Here is a 27,500-nt window from a genome sequence, read left to right as displayed (position 1 = left end):
CCAGATGATCAGTACATGTAATTTACCATAATTATGTTTGAGTCTTTTCTTTGATTTGATTTGTATAATAATTTAGTTAGCTTGTCTCATTTACTATAATGAATCACATTTGAACTGAATTTAACAGTTTTTTTTTAATAATTTATTGTATTTTCAGCATTGGCCTTTACATTAAACAAGCTATCTAGGTAACAAACACTATCTAGTTCATGCGTCCATTACTTAGTTTCACTTTCATAATATCAAAGTTATTAGTCAACAGTGTCCACACACACGCATACAGGAAGTAGCTAGGAGAATGGCTCTTTCAGAATGGATGAACAGGTCAAATGTTAAGTGCTCAGGGCAAGGACACACACACGTGCTGCATGACAGGAAGTCCTCCCTTGGTGGACGCTGACATGCTTCCTGTTCCTGTGCGCCCTGTTGAGCTCCGGATGGAAACAGAGCCTCTCTCTGTAGGTGGCCTGGTGAACTACTCTTTAGGGTGTGTAAGTCTCAAAGGAAAATCCTAAAATCTTACAGGAAGTAACAGCAAATGAAATCCTGTGTTTAGTTCATTTTCCCAGTAATCACAAAATTGATCATCGAAAGGGTCGTCTGGAAAGATCTGTTCTCAAAAAAAGAAAGATGTTGATTTCTGCTATTTTGAGAGTTGAGAAAGTTTCTAAATTATGTCTGATTTTTTTATTTAAATTATTATATACATTAAAAAAAAGCATTTTTTTTATATTTATATTATTTCCATTTTCTATATACTTCACATACTTTATCATATACCTTTTTTCAGTTTTCCCACATTTATATATTTATTTTTGTCCTACACCTTATGATAAATTCTGGACATATGTACATACATATCTCCACTTTTAAATCCTCCAATATTTTTTATGTCATTAATTTATTTCCCTAAACTTTGCTTATAATAAGTGCTTGACACATCTTACACATCTCCATTTTTTTATCATTATATTTGAAATATCTGATTTGATTTTACTTTATTTTTAATTTTTTCTATTAGATCATTATTTTAGATCATTGACATAACCTCCCACTGCATCTGTCAGAACAAGCGAACCACTAGGCCACAGTTCCACCATCATTTTATGTATTGTACTAACAAAACTACAGACATTTTACAGAAATTATTTTCAGTTGTGATTCAGCTACTTATGTCAAATTATCTTCGGTTATTTTTTGAACGCCCTTCCCTGTCTGAAAGCTCTTTTTTGGCTGTTTCATCAGGGCTCTGGGTCTAAATATCCGAGTGATCGAGAAGAACAGCCGCTCTGAACGCGAGGGGATCTTTGAAGAGGACGAGTGCATCGTGCAGATCAATGACACTGAGTTAATAGACAAGTCCTTCGCTCAGTGAGTGTCTGACTCTTTCATCCGTCACACTTTCATTGTTGTCATGTCGATTACTAATCATCTGCCCGCTCTCTTTCTCTCCACTCCATTCTCTTCTTTCATTATCCATCTTTTGTGTTGTTTTTGCTTTCATGCGACTGTTCTCTGTCCTGGTCGCTCATAGCGTGCAAACAATCGCCCCGAACCTTTTTGTCCTCCTTGTTATCTATCACTCTATCCATCCTCTCTCATTTTCCTCACCTTCTTGCAGAGTTTCAGTGCTATAGCTTTAACACAACAAAAGAGAATGGGTTTCTCTTGCCACGAGTGTGGAATTGCCCTATTAAGTGGCATCGGCAGTATCGGACAGCCTTCAAAAGAGCGTCAGATTAAACGAAGTGGCACTATTAGAGGAAAAGTTAGAGAAATGGCTAGGAGAGTTAAAGGTTTTGAAGTAGTAAAGCAAAAAGACTTCAATCAAGCAGGTCAGTTTTACATCTCATGCGGTGTCCTGATCTGAAGTTTGCTTTAAAGCAAAAGTTTGCACATTTAACGCTACGCGATTTAATCCATTCACTTTTAGTGTTGTTGGCCATTCATTTTGTGCTTGTACTTGTTGATAACTGTTCGAAAATGTTATAAAATGGATGTTTCAAAATCTTAATCTGATTAAATTAGTCACCGTTTTCACGTTTAGAAATTAAATTGGGCTTTCCTGCCTAAAATCTATTCAGTTTTAAATATTAAAGAATTTTTTCCATATTAAAGCATCAATTTTTTTGCTTCTGTAACAGTGATATGATTGATATAGTTTTAAGAATTATTTAGATTATTCGTACTAATAAAAAAAAGCATTAAAAGCATTAACTTGTGTTGATGTGAGCCTAATTTGTGATTTGCAAACTAAACAAATTTGTGTTTATTGTTGTACAACTGCGAATGAGGCATCAGAATTTACAATTCACAATTTAAAAAATATTTTACTATGGTTGAAGTTGATATATTTCCAGCGAATTTTTTAAAACTATGTTTTACACCATTAGGAACAAGACACCCAACTGTGTTAAAAATGTGTAAAAATTTCGTTTACACCGCTTGAATTGTGTCAAATGACATCTGCTGTTAGTCATGAAATCATTTAATAGGTTTATATAAAATAAAAAGTCTGATTGGATTAGCCAACCGAAGTCATTGTAAAATACGATTTATGCAAATGTTGCCGCATATCAATTGGACGTCATTAGTGTAGTGCCATATTTAATTTTATGCAAATAACACTGAACCGTGAGGGGCAACTAATCAGAAATTCCTTCTTTTGCTTTGATCTAAAATTTGGCACCTAACCTTTCTAAAATCCATTTAAATTCCAAATTAAAATGACAGTACTTCGCATATATAACAATCTTTTATTATTATGTTGATTGGTACCAATAAACACCATATAGATGGGCAAAAAAAGTGTTATTTTATTTGCATAATCAAAAGGGACAAAAAAAAATAAAAAAAATAAAACAAAATTGGACCCGATTTGTAAAATACAAGCTGAATGAATTTGTTTGTCCAAAGTTCGTAAAACATAAATAAAGTGTCAAAATGTATGCTATTCATTTTGCAAATGATTTACAAAATTACTCCATGTTGAAGTCAACATGACATGGAAATTCAGCCTATAGAATTTCCATTTACTTTCCATTCTCTCTCTCTCTCTCTCTCTCTCTCTCTCTCTCTCTCTCTCTCTCTTGAATGGTGGTAATGAAGGAGGCTGAATTCATGTTAACTACAAATATGCATTACAGAACAGTGAGACGTGTTCATTCTTGATGTTTTAGGTCTCAAGAAGTGTTTAGCCAAGCCATGTCCTCACCCACCATACGTTTGGAGGTGCTTCCTGTCGCAAACAGGCTCCTCTATGAAAAGAGTCTCATTGGGCAGCTTTTCAACAACACCGAACCAATCCCTGCGGTCCCTAAAGTCAAGAGTCCTTTCTTGGTTCATAAGCTCACCCCGAGCAATACATCGACGCCGTCTCCAGAGCCTCCTGCATCACAGACTCCACCCCAAAAAGAGGAGGAGTTTCAGCCTGCAAGACACACCCCCATCCAGACAAGTCATCACAGAGCCACGCCTTCTCCTCCAGTCAGTGCATCACCTACCCTGAAAGATGGCAGCGAGAGCCCCGCCCCCAAAAAGATCCCTGCCCTCGCCATACTGGTTGATATGATCAGCAAAAAGCCTGGGAAGAAAATGAAGATCGATTTAAAGAAAGGTAAGCTGGTTGTGAAATCAGATCAATACCCATTGAATTAAAAAAAGTTTTTAGCTCAAAATTATATCACATTATGCATATAAAATGGGTTGCCAATGTCATTTCATGTTGATTTACAGATTGAATCGTAGAAACTTTGTTCAGTTGACCAGAAGGTGCCATCATGAGCCCTGCGATTTAACCCATCTCAAAACTGCTGCATAGCAATGTCTCTACTTGTTCTTCTCCCTTTTTTCCTCACCTCTCTGTCTTTATCGCTCCTCTCATGTGATTGACAGCTGCTATTGTTTAAAACTTTAATGTCAGGTGCTCTTCTGGGACTCGAGATTTCATCATTTGCCATCTTTAGTATGCTGAAGAGGCCGCTATCCTCTATGACATCTCTCCCTCAAGTGTGTGAGAGAGAGAGAGACAGAGCAATTCTCGGCTTCAGTAATCACATGTGTCCCTTCAGACAAGAGACAAGAGGGAATCACTTTCTTAGCATGATTCTTTAAGCCTCTTTTTTTTCTTTAGTTCTTCTCTTATTGCGTTCCTGGGTGAATCTTATGAAACCTGTCAATAGCTGCGTTTACAAGGACCCTACTAATCCGGTCGTAATAGGACCAGAAGCACAATCAGAATAAAAAAAGTCAGATGTAAACACGTCAATCGGATTGAATTGGCCAGATCCGACTAAAAGTTTGATCGGATTGTAAGGGGTGGTTTATTCCTTTTGTAATCCGAGCGAGAGGACATGTTAATACTTGATCGGATTGAAAACCGAAACTGGACTGCGCATGCGCAGTGACATAGAAAAAGCGTAATGACGTATGACGCGTGGAACGAGCTGTTCTTCCTGGTGAATAAAGTGTCATAAATAAGTGTCCTTTCATTATAAAATCCCCTTTTCACTCAGCGTATGTGAAGTGTAACATTACCACGTCCCACTAGTCCTTGTTTAAGACTCTCATCAACAGATGACTAGCTTTGGGTGCGGGAAGGGACACTTTTACACCTTTTTTTTCAAGTATCGTTAAGCAGCACAACCGTTCATGTGCTAGTAGTCGCCTAATTAGGACCCGAAGTATATAAATATCACGTGTGCTTTTTAAAACCACAGCGGGAAACTGTATATTCAGGCAGTGTGTGTGTGTCAGAAAAGTAAATCCAATCAGAAGCTTGTGACATATAAATGCGCATGTCAACCCGATCACTTTATTCCGCGTTCATGAAACGGTACATTCAGATTCGTCAATCAGAATGAATTCATTCTGACGGAAGCAAAAAGTGTCCATGTAAACGCACCTAATATGACATGTTCAGGCCATATCTCAGCCCAAAATCAAAGTAAAAAAAAGGAAGATATATGTATGTAGATATATATTGAATATACATATATTACATTTTTCTCATGCAAATGTCATTCTTTCATTGTAATATTTCATGACAAATAAGTGCATTTTCCACAAATGATCATTAATGTAAGAAAGTATAATTTGAAAGTATAATTTGCTATAATGTCCTATATCAGTAGCAGTACAATACAATAATATAATTGTGATAAAGATGCATATTTAAATTACTACAGTATTTGGTAGTGATCTGCCTTATGCTAATTTTACTATTTTTTAAATTATATAAAATATATATATATTTTTTTTATGAATTTTAAAGCAATAAATATAAAAATAAATTAATATAAAATATAGCAGTAAGTATATTTATGTAATGAATATTAAAATAAATATACATATTTATGCAATAAATATACAAATAAACGTAAAATATACTTAATGTAAAATAAATATAAATGTATATTTATTTTACATTCATTACATATATTTTGCATTTATTTGAATATTTATTCCATAGATATATATATTCATGTATACACACAAAAAATTCTCCCTAGTGATTTTTGGGTGAAATGTGACCCTGACATGTTGCAATGATATTCACTCTTCCATCTCTTTTCAGCTTCCCTTCATCCAGTGCTTCAACTTCCTCTAATCACCTTTTAAGACCACAGCCTTTGTCATTGTTTCTATCACACCTCTTTCACACCATCTCTCTCTCTCTCTATCCTCATCCTGCATCCTGCTCTCTGCATCTCCAGTCTCCTGTAGATGTGTTCACGTGTGAAATTAAAGTGCAGAGCTGTCTAATCCCCGTAAGGAAACATTTATCAGTGTGCAGGGCTGGAGACGGAGGTGTTCAAGCCTCTGCAGAGAAACCGACAGCTTAAACACAGGCTATCAGTCCAGAGTGCTTGAAAGCTATCATCAGTGTACCGCTGACCTTTTGACCTGATCGTGGATCAGATGAGCTTGATACAGTCTGTAAAGACCTATGAGGGTCATAACAGGCAACTGCTCCTTGTGTGCTATCATTAAATTGAATAGGTGTTATTGGCATCATTTCTACCATATTGCTCTCTAGAAATCAGTATCCACTTTTGGAAAACCCATATTCATAGACTGTCATTTCTAAAGCAGATTTTGGTCAAAATAGTGACACTCTACTGTCATTGGCCTTTCTGAAATTTACTAATTATAGATGTATAAAAACAATGCTGTAATAATGGAAAATAAGATTTCTTTCGTTTCAAAAATTCAAATTTTCAAAATCAGTTCCAAATTGTTTTGAAGAATGCAAAATTTAATTCAAAGATTAGAATTTTGATTCCTAGAAGTATTTTAAAATAAACTTTCATTGGCGGTCATTTTTTTATGGAAGACCTTTACATTTTAAACCTGATTTACTGTATTTTTAAAGATTATTGCTAGTCAAACAACAAAACAAAACAAAAAAACGAATTATGTAATTTCAAAGGGCATTCCAAAAACTTAATATCCATTGACATTTACACATTTGTTGGTGAAATGTTCTCATTGCATGATGGAAATGATCTATTCACTTGGTATGAAAAGCACTAAGGTGAAAATCTAGGGCAGTATTCTTCAGCAAGTCTTCAGGACACTGTTGAAGACATTTTGGGGGTCAAATTGCAAACACTTTTTTGGTGACCTGAACCTTAGAAGAATGATGTTTTACATCATACAACAGGGTAAAATATTTTCAGAACTTAGTCTGGCTTTTGTTTTCCACACGGCTGAGTATACAACACACTGGTGAAAACGGCAATAGGAGCATTTGTCTGGTTTTCTGGTTCACTGGGTCATTAAATACATACTCAATGTTTCTGGCCTTCTTCTGTCTGCAGGTATGGAGGGCCTTGGATTCACCGTGGTAACCAGAGACTCGTCCCTTCATGGTCCAGGACCCATTATGGTCAAGAGCATCCTGCCCCGCGGAGCTGCTGTTAAAGACGGACGGCTCAAGTCTGGAGACCGTATCCTGGAGGTACAGTATTACATGCATCCTGCGCCAATTCACTCACGAGAGCCCAACCTGGAAAATGCAAAATCACTGCTTATTTATAGGACATTAAATTATGCTATTCCTCTCCCGCCAGTCATTCAATTAAAAGGTATTGTTTTAAATACATTTTAAAGATATTGTTTCAGAAGGCTTAATGCATCCTTGACGTAATTAGGCCAATTGTCTGTCTTGTATTGCACCTGGCCTTGAGATGGAATTAACACTGACATGTTTTCCATCTCGGCACTGTGTAAATGGAAATTTTGCTCTCCGTTTTGACGGTTACAGGAAATAGCTTTCTCTCTTTTGCTAGGTAAATGGAGTGGACATCACGGGACGCACACAAGAGGAGTTGGTGGCTATGCTTCGGAGCACCAAACTGGGAGAAACCGTGTCTCTGGTTGTTGGAAGACAAGAGGAGGCATTGCCCAGAGAGCTGGTAAGACTATTGCCAAACTTCAGAGTGTAGCAGAAACGAACAGTCCCTTAAATTATACAGTGGTGGCCAAAATTGTTAGAACACTTGGCATATTAAAGAGGTTTCAGTTCTTTTTGTTTAATTGGCCATTACAATACCCAGAACTACCTGCGATGGAAGGAATCTGCTGGAACATCGAAAAATGATGGACTGGCTCCCTCAAAGTCCAGACCTCCATCCCTTCAAGCTAATTTGGGGCCAGTTGGAAAATAAACTGGACCGATCTATTGTACTGTAGGTTCAAAGGAAAGCCTTTGGCTTGAGTTGCAGAAGGCATACGATTACATAAGTGTTAAAGTTCTCAGGAAATATACTGACACTATGCCAGAGAGATGTGCTGCTGTAATTGCTGCAAAAGGTGGACATACCAAATTTTGGAAGTTAAAAGTTTATAAACAGCATGACTCGCTTCATCTGATATTTGTTGTTCTCGGAAACCATCTGCATGTTTCATGAACATTATGAAATTTAAATTATGTTTTGGAGGCAAAAAAGGTCAATATTTTCAGATCTGTCAGGTGTTCTTACAATTTTGGGCACCTGTGTGTGTGTGTGTGTATATATTAGGGCTTTCAGTTTAATGGGTTAACTTATTTTACATTTAAATTTATGCATTTAGCAGACGCTTTTATCCAAAGCGTCTTGCAGTGCATTCAGGCTAACAGTTTTTACCTAACATGTGTTCCCTGGGATTCGAACCCACAACCTTGCGCTGCTAATGCAATGCTCTACCACTTAACAGTTATATAATTATTAACTTATTACATTAGTTATACAAAAAAATGCGATTTAGAAAATAGTTAATGCACTGGCCCTGCTCCCAGATCTTACATTTCATATAGTTTGCTGTTGACAAATATGATTCTGGGCAACAACTCCATAAATGTAGTTATGCCCAAAAATTCAAGATACTGGTGCAAAAATGCCCATTGATAAATATCCCATTTACTTAATTCCTGAATGAATCAGCTGTTTGATCAAATCATATTAATTACATTTACCGCCAGCTGCTGGCAGATAGTTTCTTATTTAGAGTATAATTTATTAATAATAATAATAATAATAATAATAATAATAATAAACATTAAAGGGACATTCGCTCAAAGAATAGAAATTCTTTATTTGTGTGTGTGTATGTATGTATATTAACCAATGGATAATACAATGGGCCAAAAAGTCTCATACTGTAGACATACATTCTATCACTTTTAAGGCTATTCAGAAAACCTTACAAAACTCCAGCAGTGCCCTCCTTAACATTGAAAGTGTCGAATCAGCGTGTGACAGGAAGTTGTCCACACGACACAGCGGTTTAACAGGAAGCCTCAGGCCAACACTGGTCCATCTTTTCCTTCTAAACATCAGAGCCGTTAGAAACCAAACAATGAGTAAAACCGCAATTGTGGCGCCCCTGGGTCTCCCATCACAGGAAGAAAGAATGCATCCCTTCATTGTGTCTCGGTCTATCCTCAGTTCATTTGGACTGTAGTGTCTACTCATCAAAGGCTTTGGGTTTAAACGGGTCACCCTACACACATATGTATGTGCCTGTTTTATATGAGAGCTGCCAAACAATTCATAATCCTTGTTACAAATGGTCATTTCTTCCATGCATTACTTCCTCAATGAGGTTTTTGATGTCTTAAGATTGTACAAATCAGGCCAGACCTTCTCTATTCATCGAATTCCCTAGAACCTTATATATAATATTACTATTGTCATTTTATATGTATTTTTTCTTTTATGATAAATATTGAGATTGAAAAAGAAATAGAAGTAGTGTTATATTAAATTTTTATAAGTGTGTATATATATATATATATATATATATATATATATATATATAGTTTTTTATTACATGAAACATTGTGTTACATTGCAAAATGAAAACTTGTGCATGGGTAAATTTTGGGTTTATTGATGAATTTAGCTGCTTTGTACTTTGTTAAATCTTTGCTGTCCCAGATCTGTTCAAGAAGAGCAGCTGTATGTCATTGACACTGATTATTATTGGACCATTAATTCTCGTTAGGCACAAAAAAAATCATAAAGAGCTGCACTGCAGTATCCATTAACAGAGAAAAACCTCCTCCGTTTTCCACCCTATTCAAATTCAAAGTGGGTAAGCTGTGCCACTGCTTAGCTAGGGTATATTACAGCAGAAATGCGACGGCAGGCAAAAAGAAAAATGACACACTCGGGAGAAATATTTTCAGTGAATGGAAGACTATGAAAAGATATAATGACAGTGTTGAGTAGATTTCACCATCTGTCTTTTTAGAGGATGTGTGTGTGTGTGTGTGTGTGTGTGTGTGTTTGTATATTTAATTCCAACCAATGAATGTATCCAAACCTGAAATACCCTCCATAAACACCCACCTTTATACAGTATTCAGACACTGACACTGTCAACACAAAATACACCATCTTAATTCCCAAAGGCAGATTTGGCTAATGAACTTTTTTGATCTTATCTTTTCTAAGAGTCTGCTAGAATCCAGCAGATCTTTGCACAGGAAACTAGCTTGCTAACTTGCACCATAAATGTCCATCCTGTTAGCAGCTTCATGGTGTCCTTCTGTGTGATGGATCGGTCTGCGTGATTCGTGTTTAGAGATCGTTGACAGAGTTAAAGTCTTGTTTTTCTGACTGAAACCCTTTGGGATCTGGTCACGGTGACTGGACATCCTGGATGTGTGAAAGATGGTGTCGACGAAACGTCCGGCCCTGCTGGAAAATCCAGCTAAAACCATCTTACCATGTTTAGCTGGTTTCTAACTGGCACAGGATGGTCTTTAACTGGTTCAAGCTGGTCTAGACCACTTGCATGCCCAAAAAACATGGCTATTATTATTATTATTATTATTATTATTATTATTTTGTTTTACTAGATTATTAGCCAATGAGGCGAACAAGAAAATAATAAAATAATTATTTAATTAATTATTAATTATTTACATATAGATGTAAATGTTTACTAACTCTACTAATAGCAATGCATAATCTTATTATTGGCTATCAATATTAAAAGGTAATATTAATGAATGTAATTAATGCTGATACCACTTTATTAATGTATCTGTTGATAAGTATTAATATTAACCAATATTATTATGAATATGTATTGTCCCAATACTGATGATAATATAATTACCTTAATAATTCATATTAATAAGGCTATTTCATAATACTCATAATAGTTTTATTGATTTTAATATTAGTAGCAGTTAATATAAAGTTACACTTTTATTTATATAAAAAAAAAGTTATTAATATCATTACCTTTTAATTAACAATTCATAAAAAATATACCTTGGATTATATGCATTTTTTTAATAGATGTAAGTGTTTGATAAACCTCTGGTGGATTCACATATTTTGTTTTTGAATTAATGTGTAGAAATGAGTTTTCAATTATCAGACAAATGCAAGAATCTGTGGGCTTGTCGTGTAAATTATTAATATTAATATTAATAAATAAATATTAATGAGATTGCTTTGGCAAACTGTAAATGTCTAAATATCGCCATTGCATTAAAGCTAAGCCGAATGGATTTGGCATCAATTTGCCATGTTTTGTTTGGGGAAAATGAATGCGGTAGGTGAAATTAATGTCTGCAGCAACATATTAATTATACCTGATAGCCAGTAGCAATAAATCAGCCAAACATCACATTAAATTTATATATATTTGTGCCCACTAGACATGCTTTTAGATCTTTCCAACATGCACAGCAAAAATGTATTTAACATAATAATAAAATGTCTATATTTAACAAGGTACACTCATATTTCAGATAAATGATCTAAACTCCACTCTTTAATCTAATATCACCACTGTAATGTGATATTTCACAGGATGTTTGCTGTAGGAGCCGAATATGTATTGTTGTATCCAGTTCACAATCCTAATGTCTACTCTGAAGGATCTGTAGAGTTTGCTGTTTGATTGGGACAGGTTTTCTGTGAGGATGGAGGGGTCAGACAACACATTGCACACTGATGTGCTCTCAGGAAGAGAGGTCGGTCACGGGGCCGGTGGAGCATTTAGATGTCCTTGAGATGGTCTTAATAATAATTCCTCTTCCTACACACAGGATGTGTTCTGCTTCGTCATGACCCATTTAATTATATTTGTTATGTGGGTCACGGCCACCTCTTTCCAAACCCAGTGGACATTTTTAAAAGCTGTGCGTAATATAAAAACTGTTGATGCTTTTGTGTAATGGCAAACGGCCTTCTGACATCAATTCTAATTTAGTTCAGTATCTGGGTTAAGGTGCATTGACTTCTAGCCAGGGGCATCAAAACACATTTCCTGTGCATTATTTTTGTGTAAATGACACAAAGACTTCCTCTCAAAATGCTGTGTGAATCACATTGCATTTTCTCTATTAGTGCGGCAAATTGATTCTTGTTTGGGTTTCGCGTTGCGGTTATTCTTTGTGAATTTGGTAAGGTATTATAGGACTGCTTTCAGAAGAAGAAGATATTTGTTGCTCAAATATTATAAAATGGAAAGTGTTCAGGATAACAATGTTATATTTCATTGACGTGTCAGTTTTGACTGTATTTCCAACACTTAATAAAATGAAAAGAAATTGCGAATTTACATCTCGAGATTCTGACTTTATAATACGCAATTGTGGGATTTAAGATATAAACTCGCAATTGAAAGAAAATAATTTTCCCCCTCAGAATTATATCTCGAATCTCGGAATTGTGAGTTTACATTGAGATTATTATTATTTTTTTGACAGTGACAGAAATGGGCTTCCCTATGTATTTTTTATTTAATGTCATCATAAATTAATAGAACTAATATAATAATAATAATAATAATAATTTATTATTATTATTATTATTATTATTATTATTTGGAGAAGAAAAATTAGAAATAATAACAATTTTAGTCACTGTTAATATTAATTATGCATTATAGTTAGTGCATAAGTACTATTTATATTATTTATTAATATTACTTTAATATTGAATATTATTAAATTATTTATATTATCAATTGATCAATATTAAATGCTCTTTTTACACTGAAATAATTCATATTACTGTAAGAGGTAATATCCAATTAATGTTATTTCTTAATATGATACGTTATGTATTAAGATGATGATAATGTCAATTGATAATGATATTAATAAGTGATATGAATATTAATAAAAATATTCATATTTATATAATTTAATCTTAATGTTAATTGTTATTATTATATAGTTGTTAATTGCTATTTCTATAATATCTAACCTATTAAAGTCGTGACATTTAATAAAGTATAATGTTTTATGTCATCAATAATTAATAATGATAATAATAATTGCAGTGACAGTGATATTAATATTCAGTATAATGTTTTGATGTCATCAATAACAAAAAATAATGATAATAATGATTGTTGTTAATATTAATGATGATGACTAAATCTAATATTTTATCTATCAAGTCAAAGCTGTTTATCTTTATCCACACATTCCTGCTGTGGATTCTAGTTAACTTTCCAGTACCACTGAACTTTTACTCATGTACTTTAGTTAAAGCAGTCTGTGAGAGCATATGAGTGTGTGTTTGCCCTCAGGGGGTCTTCATGTGAAGCCTGGGCCTGGAGTGTTGATAGGACCACCAGAGCGGCATCTCAGACAATCTGATATTCTCGCTGGGACCAAAGTTTGACCTCCCTTACAAACAGGCCTTTTATTGTGCGCTAAGACTCTGATTTGTCGTCCGCCTCAGGCCATGTACGACACATTATCATCAGTAAGAGGATGCGCTAAAAGGACTACTTGAAGCTTTGCCCCATTGGCCCTCCTATTTTTCATCGTTAGCTCTTGCTTTAATGCTTTTTGCCCAACTTTGTGTTCTTCCAAAGTCGTTTTTGTTTCTTTTACTTCCTGGCCCATTTCCACAGGAGCTTACCAACAGGCTAATGCTGTTGCTTAATGTGGTTTCCAGAACGATGTCGGTCACGTTTAGCCATCGCACTTTGTTCTAGGCTATTCTGCCATGTTTTATTGATGCGATAGTGGCGAGAAGAAGGACAGGATGTGGAGAAAAGGTCAAAGACCATGGCACTGACACCCTTGGTCTCTTTGGTATGATGTTTTGGGGCCAAAGAAAAAAGAGAAGTGAAATGTGTGGGTAGTTGTGGGTGTGTGTGCCGAAGTGTGCTCAATAATGAGTTATTAGTCTTAAATGATGTCGTTCCCCAACCCCCATAAGCTTATTATGTTTCCTTTTGATCTAGCACGTTCTCATGATCACACTCTTTCACGTTCAAATCAAATGACCCCCAACGTGTTTTCCTGCTTCTCCATTAGACATGCATTCATTCTGTCCTAACCCTGCTTTATATATTCATCCATCATTATTCCTTCCTCATCCACTCAGTACATCTGGCTTTATTTGAACTGGGATCCATCTCTAAAATATCTCTTTGGAAGTTTTTATTCATCAAAACTTCCTGAAAATAATCATCGGTTTCCACAAAAAAAATTATGAAGCGACTGTTTTCAACATCAGTAATAGTAAGAAGTGTTTCTGAAGGATCATGTGACACTGAAGACTGGAGGAATGATGCTGAAAATTCAGCTTTGAATCAAAGGAATACATTACATTTGAACTATATTAATATAAAAAGCGGTTATTTGAAATTGTAATAATATTTCTGTTTTCACTGCATTTTTGATCACATAAATGCAGCCTTTCTGAGCATAAGCGACTTCTTTCAAAAACATAAAAACATCTAACTGACCCCTAAACTCTTAAAGGTAGGCTAATATTCATTCATCTCAAGATTTAGATGAAAATCACTTCATCCATTATCTTATTGGAGCGCTCCAGGTTCAATATGTGTTAAACTTTATCGAGTGTCTGTGACATACTGTCAATTACCTCTAACAATAATCTCCACTCTTCTTGTAGTTTGCAATTGCAGGCAATAATGACACGTGTAGTAATCCAGTTGTAAGTAGTAGGGTAAGATGTTGAACTGGGATGAATGCTAAGATTCACACGATTTTGAAAGTCAACTGAGATACAGATCTAAGTGTGTGTGTTTGTTATTTGCAGAAAGGAGAGCCATCGGGTCTGCAGCTTTCGGAGGACGGGAGAGAGCAGCTGATGTTTGAAGTTCCTTTGAGTGACTCCGGCTCAGCTGGTCTGGGGGTCAGTCTGAAGGGTAATAAGTCCCGAGAGACTGGAGAAGACCTGGGCATCTTCATCAAGTCCATCATCCACGGCGGCGCTGCACACAAGGTAAAGAGCATCCCGTTCACCCAGCGTCCGTTCATCTGTGAGCTCCAATCATAAAAGTCACTCCAATCCTGCGTATTTCTTCACAGAATGGCATACAGGTGTAATTTATCCCCGAAAACTACTAAAAAAAGGTCTATAAATAAAAATTATACACTGTTATAAATATTATATACTGTTGTTCAGAATACGTTATTTTACCTTTAAAACCTTAAAATTAAATACATATACTTTTATAAATATATAAATATAATATAGTTCATGACACAATGTTTATGCAGTTGGTTAAAAAATACATAAAGAATAGTATATGTAAAAATGTTTTTATTTATATACTATTTTAGTAATTATTAATATTTTAAAGGATCCTTTATTTTTCTATTCTCAATTGTTAATTTAATTTTAATGTAAGTTTTAGGAATTTTTTAAAGTGCTTTTGGTTTTAAATATTTTCCACTTTCATTTCATTGTCATTCAGTTCCTTTTTATTTCTATATAGTTTAACTAACTAAGCTAAAATAAAACTCATTTTATTTTGGTTAGTTGTGACCCAAATTATTTTATTTTATTGTATTTTACCGAAAATAAATAAATAAAAATATTTATTAGTTTTAGTTGATGACCACACTGAAAAAGAATCATGTTATTTTATGTTAGCAATTGCATTAACTAATTCAAGCTTATTGGTTAACATAATATGAATAAGACATTTACAATAAAATATTGTACATAGATGCAAAATTGATGAGGCATAGTTGACTGTTGAATTTAAAACCTAAATATTTTCAGATTAATCTGCCTGTAACTACTATGATTTGGAGAACTGATAATACAAATCTTACTTATAATGTATAATATACTGCAGTGTGGTAATTTTGAGTCACCCAAAAGTGGCCCCAAACTAAAAAAAAAAATGGATGAAACTAAAGATAATTTCTGAAAAGTGGCCTTTTTCATAGCCTATTAAGCTTCATCATTTTGATTTGGCATATGCTGTGTCTGTTATTATAGGTTAAGCTCACCTAGTGCCGCTATAGAAATATGAATACTCCTCTCCTCCTCTCTCCGCAATCATTTCAGTCAGGCAGCAGGTGTTGTGTCTGTGTGCAGATAAGAGCACATCTACTGTCTCCTATCAGCACTGTAATCAAGAGTGGGCTCACAGGTGGAGCTGCGTCTCTGGCCCCATCAGCACTCCAGTGGAGAGTGGGCTCAGAGAGCGAGCTGCATCACAGACCCCATCAGAGAGACGCTCAAAGAAACAGACGTTTTCAAAGGCTGAGCTCTTCATTTGACTTCTGCTGTTCACCCTTCTCTCTCTCTTGCGCTCTCTCGCACACACTTTCTGCTGCTCTTCTAGCATTTACACTCCAGGATTGAGATCAAATGAGCATGAATATTAAAAAAAACTGCATCTTAATTTCTGGAATAAATAAATAAATCATAATTAAAAGTAATGAAGAGAAACCTGTTGTAGGTTATCTTTAGAGCTCTTCAGGAGGGAGCGTCTTTCACAAGGCCATCTTAGGTTGCGGGCTTCCAGACTGTCTGCTTATGTGTGCATGAGTATAGTTTCTTAATAGATGGGCACAAGTGTTTGTGTCCGTCCTGCAGGAGACCCCCTCCCGGGTCAGTATCGGTGGTCTGCGGTCAGTGACCTCACCCAGGGGTCAGCATCATCCGCCGCGACAGACTCTCAGGAGTCTTTAGTGGCTCCAGTGGCTTTTAGCTGCTAATCTCTTTTGTTCCTCCTCAGCTCAGTTTTATTTAGGAAACCACAGCTGTGAACTTTAATCCAATTCATTCCGGCCCGGCCCTTTCACGCTAATGATATGCATCCGTAATTGTGTCTGCATTCATAGTGGGATGCATTAAACATTTAACAGTGGGGCTACACTGCATAAATGTTTTTAAATCACACTACAGGGCTGTAGTGTTGGGAGTAGCTTGCTAACAGTAGCAGTGGTCCTAACTAAGCTGCATGTTTCAGTCTGACAGTAATTCAGTCATAACAGATTTACCCCCCCAAATAGTGCTGGTTCATTGAAAATAATGTATATAATTATATACCTTTTAATATTGTAGTATATCTGATTAATCTGCCTTAAACTAGAACTGTCATATGATTTGTGCTTTTACTTTTTGTATTTCATTTTTATTTACTTATTATAGAAAACATTAAAATATTTATGTAGTTTTGTTTTCATGGTATTAATTAATTTCTTTATTTGCTTTTGTATTTAATTTTAAATTCAATCTGAATGAACAGGTAAATGATAGATTGTCCATTATTATAGTAAAATTGTAAGATCTGATTAATGTGTCTGTAACTAGTACTATGGATTGTAATACTGCACTGTATCTTTAGGTTCATTATATATCTACATGTATCCTCTCCTTCTCTCTGTCTATTAATATTACAGTAAAAAATTGAGTTTTTATACTATTAATCTGTCTATAACTAGTGCTATTTGGTATGCAATAATACAAATCATGGTAAAGTGTGTTTGTTCTTTTGTTTTTATATTACTGTTTTAGTTTCTACATTTTTTAACAGAACAAACTGAGACGGACTCAATCCAGAAGAACTGTGCAATGTCTCCAAGACGCTTCAAGAAACCTGCAAAGCTACATTACTGTGCAAAGTTTTAGGCACTTATGTAAAAATGCTGTAACGTGAGGATGCTGTCAAAAATAATGCCATGAATAGAGTTGATTAATTAACTTCTATTAACTGAACTAAATTAAATAAGCATTTGGAGTGATCACACTATGCGCATTGTTTTTCAGGTAGCTTTGCAGGTTTCTTGAAGCGTCTTGGAGACATTGCCACAGTTCTTCTGGATTGAGTCGGTCTCAGTTTGTTCTGTTTCTTCATGTTATTCCAGACAGACTGCTGATGATCAGATCAGATCTCTGTGTGGAGCACTGACTGCTCTCAGACTCTTTGTGCAGACAAAAACTCACTGGATTATTACATTTAATAGCCAAAATTAACTGATATTTACTAATGACACACTACAGCAAAACATAGAAAGAACTGACTTAAAACCATTTTTTTGTTGGTGAAAATACTAGCGGCCTGAGACTTCTGCACAGTACTGTATATATTTAACTGAAATAATAGTTATTCATATATCATTAATATAGTAAAAATGTAAGATCATTTAATCTGATTAATGTGCCTGTAACTAGTACTATGGTTTGTCATTTTTATTTTTTTTGTACTGCGCTGTATCTTTAGGGAATATTATCTACATTCATTATCTCGTTCTCTCTCTCACTGTCTATTAGTATTATAATTTGTTCCATTAATCGGTCTACGACTAGTACTATTTGGGATGCAATAATGCAAATTCTAAGACTAATAAAAATGTAAGATCTTTTAAATGAATTTAGCTTCTCTTTTAGGTGAGGTTTAGTATAGGTATCTGCTGAAAATTGTCAGAAAGGCTTTTTTTTCGTAAAGGTTTGACTCTTATAATATCTCAGTAGGTTGTACATGTAACATTAGTGTCTGTCTTGTCTTGTTTGCAGGACGGTCGCTTGCGTATCAATGACCAGCTGATAGCGGTTAATAGTGAATCGCTGATTGGACGCTCCAACCATGATGCCATGGAAACCCTGCGGCACTCCATGTCGACTGAAGGGAACCTCCGAGGAACCATCCAGCTGGTGGTTCTGCGTGCTGCGGAGCACTCGTCTGCTCAGGTATGCCCAGTTCCTGTACTGTCCCATGTGTCCCGCTACAGACCGCTTCCCCACAGGGCTTCTCAGGTGACCTCTGACTGTTAGTTATTGTGTACGAGCACATGAAATATATGCTTTCGCTAAAAGGAGAAAATGGTTTTAATGTGCTCCTGTTCTGAGATTTAAATCTAGCTATTGTTATCCTATGAGGAGAAGAGAAAAATAGACTTTTTTTTATCCCAAACAGCTAATTTTCCCCCAAAAAACCTCTTGAAAATATTTTCAGTTATAAATTGGGATCAGCCATGTGAGGCATTGCAGTACCATCATGGACATTTGGGGAGGACGGTCCTTGAAATGTAATCATTGTAGATATATTTTTGACAGACTGAAGATTGTTCTTCTCCTTGTTTTTCTATGACTTCATGAGAAAGTGCTTGTTCTTCACTCCTTCTTCCTGCTGTTGTGCTAACATCATGCGCATGCTTGTATTTTAATTTGCTCTTTTCACTTATTTATTCATGTCTGCTTTTCTTTTGATTTCTTTTTGTATTGCTGAAGTTTTCTTTTGCAATAAAAGACTTTTAAATCTTTGCATGCACTTGGTTTTCTTTTAACCCTCTGGGCTTTTCTTCATGGATCTTTTCTGTTTATGATGTAAAGGGCATGAGGTGTCATGCATCTCTTTCTCTCCACTATTGATATTTCAAACTTTAAGATGTGTTGTGTTGAATTTATATATGCAATATGAATAAAGCGTTTAAAAGTCTGGGGTCTGTAAGATTTTTTTTTTTTTGCTTTTTAAATATATTCAAATAGAAAACTAAAATGTAGTCATATTTTACAGTATTGCTGTTTCTGCTTTATTTTTGATAATAATAATAATAAATACAGCCATGGTGAGCATAAGAGACTTCTTTCAGAATTTTTTTTTTTTTAATCGTACTAATCCCAAACTTTTGCTTGGTTGTATATATGCTACATCAGATCAAAATAATTTATATATATATTAAAGTGGCTATTATGTGACCCAACATGTAATCATTAAAGTCTGGTAAGCATGGCATTGCATTGAATCAGTGCATTTTGATTGAGTCAACATTATCATAAAGCAAGTTAATGCACTAAAAAAATATGCAATGTAAACACATGCATTTCCTCTAAATACTTGTTTGAAACTTTACTCATGAGCACTTTTAACATTTTATGACATAGAAAATGTGGCTGGATAAAGTGTTCAGTTTGTGCTTGCATTATTGGGTAGGTTGGCCTTTTACTACGGTCTTTTTCATGTCTCTGTGTTTCAGGGGGTCCGCCATGTTCACTGGGGTCCCCCTTTTGTTAATGTGGCGGTAAGTTTAAGCATTCACCGGTTGGTGTGTTAAACCCGCATGACGATATCCTTGCTGAAAGAAGGTGGTTTCACATGATAAAGACAGAGAGTCAGCTAAAATGATATTTTTAATTGATAATGGAGACGTTTTTAAACCTCAGTTGTCAGTGCTGATCATTTCAGGAAGTAGGTGTGTTTGTTAGCTAAGCATTTTTGTTTAGTTTTTTGCATATTTCTCAAAATGGTCTTATTCTGTTCTATTATGGGAAGTAGTGTTAAAGCAAATTTATTGGAGAAGAGAATCAATTTCCATGAGCCAGCAGCTCAATAAAATGTCAGTTTTCAGCCAAGAGATAATAGCTGAATCTTTTTTTTTTTTTTTTTCTTGGTCATCAGTCACATGCTAAGGTTTCTGAATGGTCAGAAATAGTCAAATGCAGCTTGATCCAAGTTTAGAGTCTTTGTATCCAAGGTTAAAGCGGGACGGTTCATAAATCCTGACAGCTCCTCATCACCGTCCAATGAATATGAAGACAAATAGTTATTGACTCCACCTTCAGCGTTCTGACTTTGGGTGGGTGAGCATTAGCTTATCCTCAGCCCGATCTAGAGGTAGAGGGATGGTGATCGGTGTGGGCGGTAATGGCGCTCAATAGAAGGTGATATGTTACTGAGATGCGTTCTTCATTAATCACATGCAGACGGAGAGATCAATATGCCATTAATCACCCAGACAGAGTTGAGTGATAAGAGAATGAGTGGGAGGTTAGAGAATCAAAGGTGTTTGTGGACTCAACATAATGGGTTTGTTCCTCAATCAAAGACATTTTATTACAATTCTAATTATTATTATGATTATTATTATTATTATTATTTTTAGAAAACAAACTACAAAACTGAAAACCTTGGAAAAATGCACCTTGCTTGGACTTCTTGGCAGCACCATAAAAATATTATTAATTATAAATAATACTAATAACAACAGTTATATTGTAAAATATTTTACCAACTTTTATTAATTCATTATTATTATTATTATTATTATTATTATTATTATAAATGTCTTTTTATTTAATTTTTTTTTTTATAAATGTCATTACTGTCATTTTTAGTCCATTTAATACATATATGCATTTAAAAGACTTTATTCCTGCTTTCACAAATGAAGGCCTTGAAAGATATTGAATCTTAACATAACGTTTGAAATTTATGGAGTCATTGCTTTTAATGTTAAAAAAAAAAACCTTCCTCAGTATTTGTTTTATTTTACAATACAAATATCTAAATATCCTTGAATTAAGATACATTTACTTGAGATGCCATATTAAGATGATGTGTTTTTTTCTAAAAAAAAAAAAAAAAATTAAAAAAAAATTAAAAAGTGGTCAGTGTTGTAACTTGTTTCCCTTTGAATTAAGTTGATCTTTCTGAGCCCATTGGCACATTTTTTTTCCCCTTGTTTTATTCATAAGGATGCTACATTTTGTTCAGTTTCTCATAAAACAACTTCTTATTTCAAAGAGATCTGTTGGAAGTTGTATTTTCACACTCTGAAGTATTGCTAAAACCAAACATTTAAATTAAGAGAACATGTTCCTTTCAATTTGTAACAAATTTGCTTAATGTCTTAAAAAGTTTAACATTTGCAGAAACCCTTGAATAAAAGTATTAAATCTATAGTATTAAATACCCCAACTCTTAAACTGCAGTGTACCTTCCAGAGATTTCATGTGAAACCACCTCCTTCCTGTTCTCCACCCAGTCTGCTGTCTAATCCCGTTACTTCGCTGGATCTCCTCTTTCTTTGCAAGTTAAACAGATTACACCTTGGGTTCCTTGAATAAAAGGCCAATTTGGGGTTTTAATGAAAGGCAGCCCGGGGCTACCCTGAGGGTCCCTAACCTCAGCTCACCCTCACTCCTGGCCTGTGTGGAGGGGGTGGAGGGGGCCATGGCTTCAGGGTCTTGTTCTAGAGGCTGATTTGTTGGTTCTTTGTCTTGGACTGTAGACCCAAGCTCCCTTGAGATTGGTGTCTGATTAAGACGTTCAACGCACTGCCTTTGAAGATGTCAGAGGTTGTGTGTGTGTGTGTGTGTGTGTGTGTGTGTTGTGGTAGGAGTTGTACACTTAAAATCAATGTGATATTTAAATGAACTTGGATATGATTATGTTAGGAACATATTGACTGATGCAAGGAGAAATTGGACTTTGACATTGTCTTCAGATGATAGTGTGCTGTGAATGTTGCTATGCGGTTGCTAGGGGGTTCTGGGTGGCCACTAATGATTTGTTTATGCGGTTTCGTAGTAAATGCAGTGGACTCCATTTCTGCATTTGCTGTGAGTTTAACATGGTTTTGAACATTTTTTTTTTTGTAGAAAGACGATTACAGTTAGATTTGTAATAAGACACGTTTCTTAACTTGCTCTTACAGATACTTAAAAGACCTTCCAGCTGTTTTTAGCCAAAATAATAGCTTCACTTAAAAGAGTTAAAGCCTTCAGCTTCACAAACATAGGTGCTGTCATTTTACTGCGGCAATGTGAATTAAAATGATTCTACAGTTGTATTACAATAGGAATGTATTCGACTTAGAAATAATAATAATTAATAACATCATCATTATTATCATTGTTGTTGACATTATTATTTAATTAATTTGAGAAACTTTTTACATTTTATGCCATAAATGTCCTGTAGTATCGAAAGTGGTATTAAATATGTATGTATTAATTTATTTAAAATGTTGTAAGTTAGCTTTTAGTAATTTTGATGTTTTATTTATTTACTAATATATATGTATGTGTGCGTGTATTTTTTTCTTCTCTACTTTAATCTATTTTTATCTCTGTTTTAGTTTTTCATCGGCTACTGCTATTTTAGTTTACACTAACTTCTTTCTTTCTTTCTTTCTTTCTTTCTTTCTTTCTTTCTTTCTGCATTTTATTGTCCACCAGGGCAAACGAGTTTTCTTGAAGGAATCACACATCTGAGACGCCATTGATGTGTGTTTAAGAAATACTGCTCCATGTGTTTTGCACCAGAGATTAGTGGTCAGCGGTTTGTGAGCAATAGTAATAGTGATCCATGCCTTAACAAGCCCCACTAATAAGGACGATGCAGTGGCTGAAGTCAGTGGGAGATGAACACGCAAATCAATAATATCGACTGTTTAAATTTGACTTTTCATTTTTAGTTTCCCTCCGTTTGGATTCAAGCAGTTGCTGTCCCATTCTTCATGTACCTTTTGATATTTTCCTGCCATCTCTCAATTTATGCGTGTTAGTCACATGCATACAACACGTTTACCGTCATCAAGGCATTGATCAGAGTGAAGAAGTGTTGCTTGGGCTCAGCGAAGGGGGTTTTAGAGCCATTTTTCACGAGAAACATAATCTCTGAGGAGAAAGGGAGCCTGAGAATCAGTCCTTCAGTCCATTGATGATTCCCGTGCGTCTGGAGAGACAGCGAGCAGGAGGCAGATGACAAGAATGATGCTTCCCCATGTAAAGAGCCATCATCCCTGCTAATGACTGTCCTCCAACTGAGGCTTAAAGTCGGAACAAAAGAATGAGGCTTTCATCTGTTTTCATCCAGTACAGTGTGAATGCATTTAAGCACACTTTGATATGGTGATATCCTAATACGTTTCATGTCTATCCAGTCAGTCTGGGCTTATTGCCGCGAGTAGCGTGTGTAGCATGTGGTTTGTATGACAGTATAAAGTCTACGGTGTTCCTCCTCTGGGTTGTAGATGCCCAGACGGTGACAGCTGTAGCTTCTTTGTCTTCTGAGAAGAATCCATCAGGATGCATCATTCTGTGGCCTCACGTCTTCACACTGACACATGTTTCCGTATCTGTCTTGACTAGTACTGTCTGACGGGATTGCCTTTGGTTCATGAAAATTTCTAACTGTCATATGGTTGCTTTTATCCATTTACAGTTCGAGTTCAACATATTTTCCCCCAATGTATTCTTGTTCTCTCAAAGAATTTATTTTTCTCTTTTAGTATCTACAGTTTTCCTTCAAAACATGCACAGTTGTACCCCCCCCCCCAAAAAAAAAATGATTAAAAATAGTTAAACAGTAATCTTGTGAAATATTATTACAATTTTCAAGTTACCTACTTGAATATATAGTTATGCAACATCATACTTTGGTAGAAACCGTGATTTTTTTTTTCAAGATTCTTTGATTTAATAGAAACCGTATTTGTTTGAAATGGATAAGCTGTATTTTTAAACGTTACACATGTCTTTACTAGGCTTGTTTACATTACAAATTTGTGCAAAGGATTTGCTATATTTTATAAATGTTGATAAAGTATTGCGAAATGACAGCGTTTCCATTAACCAATGTTATGTGACTAAAACGTAACATAACAGATTTTGGCTGTATTTATTAAAAGGAGGCGTATACAGGTATCTTTACAGAAGCAGCAAAAAGAGCCACTTCAGAAACATGTGAGGCACACCTAGAATAAACCATAGACTGTAATAAAACATAAACACAAGCATTGAGTGGCCGTCAGCTTCAGTGGCCGTATCAGAGCCACAGCTAAATTGTCTAAGCATTATTGGCAGGGAGAGCCCTTTATACTGAAGCACAGCCACTTATGAAGTGGTACATTGAAGAATGAGCATGACTTTTTACATACGCCATGTGACGTGTGACGTGGGGAAAATAAATCGTTTCCATTTCAGTTTAGCTTATTATTCCCTTTTTGCTTTGCCTGAAAAACCACCTCATTTGAGTGTAGAAACTTTTTTGCAATATATTGGTGTTTTTGCGAAATTGACGCTTCTCCATTAGGCATATTTTCAATTCGCAATTTGGGTTTGCACAATTTGAAGGGAAACTAGCCTACTGTCATTTAGTGCATACTTGCTTAACACCACTATAAATTTCTTTCAGGAAATGGTTGTGTTTGTTGCTTACATTTAGATACGAAGCATCAAGATGTGTTTCACCACTTTTGACAACAGTAGTAATCTTTAAACTACTATGTTACTATGTTTGATTACACTTGAATGTAAATTTCTATATGTGCCTCCTGAGAGAGTGGACTTGCAAAATAAATATTGAGGTTAAGCAAGTCCCAAGAGAATTATAATTTTGGGATGTACTTCATTGTCCCTAACCTTGTTTTCTGTCCTGCATGGCAAATATCCCAAATGTTGGCATCCTGTTGAGCAACATGCTTTTAAAATACCCATATTTGTTTAGACATACCCCCCCCCCCAATTAGCTTCTTCCAGATCAATGTTTTGTTGCTTTTTATGGTCACTCAAATACTTCTCTAATTGTTTGCCCTATATTTAAGGAAAATCAAGAAAGCAGTCAAGCTGTCACCAGAAACGACTCTCCTGTTCATCTTCATCCAAACAGCAACAACACCAACGGTTCGGCACCACCATCCACAGCAAACAACCGCATGTACGAGTCTGCTCCTGGTAAGTACACACTGCCACTGATTCAGCTGCTTTAAGTTGTGACCTAAAGTTGCTGTGCTATTAATTCCTGCTTCATAGTCAGCTCCAGAATTCAGTTGGCTCATGTGGCAGATTCCACTGGTGGTCGCCAAATCACGTTCTGTGTGAATCCATCTTAACTTGTTGACTACATTCTAAATGCACACCAAGTAATTGCTTTTATATAATGTTAACTGATTTCATCTAAATTCTCTCACTGTTAAAGCAACAAATGAAATTGATCAGTGCTCAAAAAAAGAAAGAAAGCATGCGTTCATCATCAACACCATGTGAAGAGTGCTTTGCTTCTCTATAAGGGGATGAAATTGAGTTCATTTTCTCTGCCACTTCCATTAGCTTTTTCGACTTCTACAAGTTGGAAATCTGCCCATCTCATCAATACGGATGAAAAAGCCAATGACGATATTTTTGCTACGTTCTCTTTCGCTTTTATGCAACGCGGCCTGACCTTGAAATCATTAAGCTGATGAAATGGATTCTAAGTGGGGCTTATTAGCATATTCGCAATTGTGCCGAGCGCTTGAGAACGGATAACAAACTGTTTTAAATTCACACTATTCTTTCCCGCCGCTCTCCAGAGAGTTGCCCGTGCCAACACAAAAGGCCGTTTCCGTGTTTTTGGGAAACCATTGTTTACTGATTAGCGTCTCTTGTCCGTCAAAGCATGTGACTGTACTTTAGTCGCACAAAGAGGGATGTGATATTTACACACGCCTCATTTTAAATTCAGATTGCTTTCCACACTCGCTGCCATTAGATTTGGTAAAATCTGAAAAAATTTCTAACACCAAAGTGTAATTTTGATGAGTTTTAATGAAGTGTTGTTTTAACATGTTTTTGCTAGCACTAGCATTAATATTTCATGTCACTGCATATACTGTTTGTGACACATTCATTCTGGACCCGCTTTACAATAGATGGCTAAATGGTGGAAGGAACGGGGACAGTAGTGCAGAAAATTGCAGTCATTGAGAAGGTCTCAATCTATTTCTCACATGTTAGATGATTCAAATCTCAGTGAACGTGGCCAAGTGTGTCTTATTTTTCATTATAGGAGGAATAACTTGCTTTCATGTCATTTCAAACCTATATGACTTTGTTTCTCAATGAAACGCCTATACAATAGAAGATAACTTAGAAAGTTAAGCTTGTTTTCTGAAGCCATACAATGGCTTTGTGTAATAAACATCAGTTTTAACATTAGTATATAACATTAAAACTCATATATCCAAAACAGCTTCTTACAGACCCCCTGGTGGACCACAGGAACTGCCGGAGGAAGATTACGATGAAGATGATTTCCCCCGTCCACCTTCTGATCTGAGCCGGCTGGAAACAAACCCTCCACACAAACACCAACAGAATCGGTTAGTTATAGTGCTCGAAGAGTAAAGTCAGACATAGCAGCCACTGTTCATTGGTTTTCTTTAAGTGCTCTTATTGTGAAAGCAAATAATCTAGTACTTTGATCAGTGCTCAGTATTTAATCCTGAAGCCTTATTTCAAAGATTTGAAAACAATGAGACCATCAAGAAGATTTTTTTTATGGCATTATCTAGTTGTACGATCAACTATTCTATTTTGCATCAATAAATTGGATTTTAAAATATTTTAATAAAGAAAACCTTTAAATTGTAATAATTTCTGTATTTTTGAGCATATAAATGCATCTTTGGTGAATATAAAATATTTTACTCCCAAACATTTGAGAGGTAGTGTATGTGTTTTTATTATAGTATATAGATGCTTGATTAGAGTGTTGCATTTCTGCGATTTCTATGATATATTTGATTGACCAAACTGACTTTGTGTGATATGTGTCTTATAGGGCTGAAATGGAGCCTGTTTCCTACAAACCCAACAACCAACCATACCCTCAACGACAGAAAGTCCCAGATTACCCCACCAACAAGTCCTCCAAGAGCATGGATTTAGGTATGGAAACACATTTACCAGAAACTACATACTAAATAATCTACAGATAAAATCAACTACATTTTGTGGACTAGATAAGTTTGAACCAGTTAGACTGGGACTGTAAAGACTCTGTGCTGGCAGTGACTTAATTTAAAAACAAAGCAATGCGATTTCAGTGCATTTAATGCTTGGTTAACTTGGACTGTGGGTGGTTGGTTAATAAGATGCAGGTTTTTGAGGTTAAATATTTGTGGTAATGCCTTGTAGACAAAGATTAAAGGTTACACGGAGACCTAGAAGACGTTAAGATTTTGGTCTCTTTATCTGAACACAGGGGAAACCGAT

The 27,500-nt window shown here is 35.5% G+C and overlaps 1 protein-coding gene across 2 annotated transcripts in view; it reads left to right on the top strand.

The window, feature by feature from the left end:
- pard3ba (par-3 family cell polarity regulator beta a) overlaps positions 1-27,500 on the top strand; it is a 128,658-nt gene that overhangs the window by 51,185 nt on the left and 49,973 nt on the right. For both annotated transcript variants that reach the window (XM_026204787.1, XM_026204788.1), the window contains exons 7-16: positions 1,246-1,371; positions 3,180-3,616; positions 6,822-6,961; positions 7,293-7,418; positions 14,538-14,723; positions 18,258-18,431; positions 19,718-19,762; positions 25,070-25,199; positions 26,476-26,605; positions 27,067-27,173. In XM_026204787.1, the coding sequence (XP_026060572.1) occupies positions 1,246-1,371; positions 3,180-3,616; positions 6,822-6,961; positions 7,293-7,418; positions 14,538-14,723; positions 18,258-18,431; positions 19,718-19,762; positions 25,070-25,199; positions 26,476-26,605; positions 27,067-27,173 (1,601 nt within the window). The remainder of the gene's footprint in view (positions 1-1,245; positions 1,372-3,179; positions 3,617-6,821; positions 6,962-7,292; positions 7,419-14,537; positions 14,724-18,257; positions 18,432-19,717; positions 19,763-25,069; positions 25,200-26,475; positions 26,606-27,066; positions 27,174-27,500) is intronic.

The sequence above is a fragment of the Carassius auratus genome, chromosome 26 (assembly GCF_003368295.1).
Source record: "Carassius auratus strain Wakin chromosome 26, ASM336829v1, whole genome shotgun sequence".
Classification (NCBI taxonomy): Eukaryota; Metazoa; Chordata; class Actinopteri; order Cypriniformes; family Cyprinidae; genus Carassius; species Carassius auratus.
Note: the sequence above shows the minus strand (reverse complement) of the source record. Positions and strands in the feature narration are given on the sequence as shown.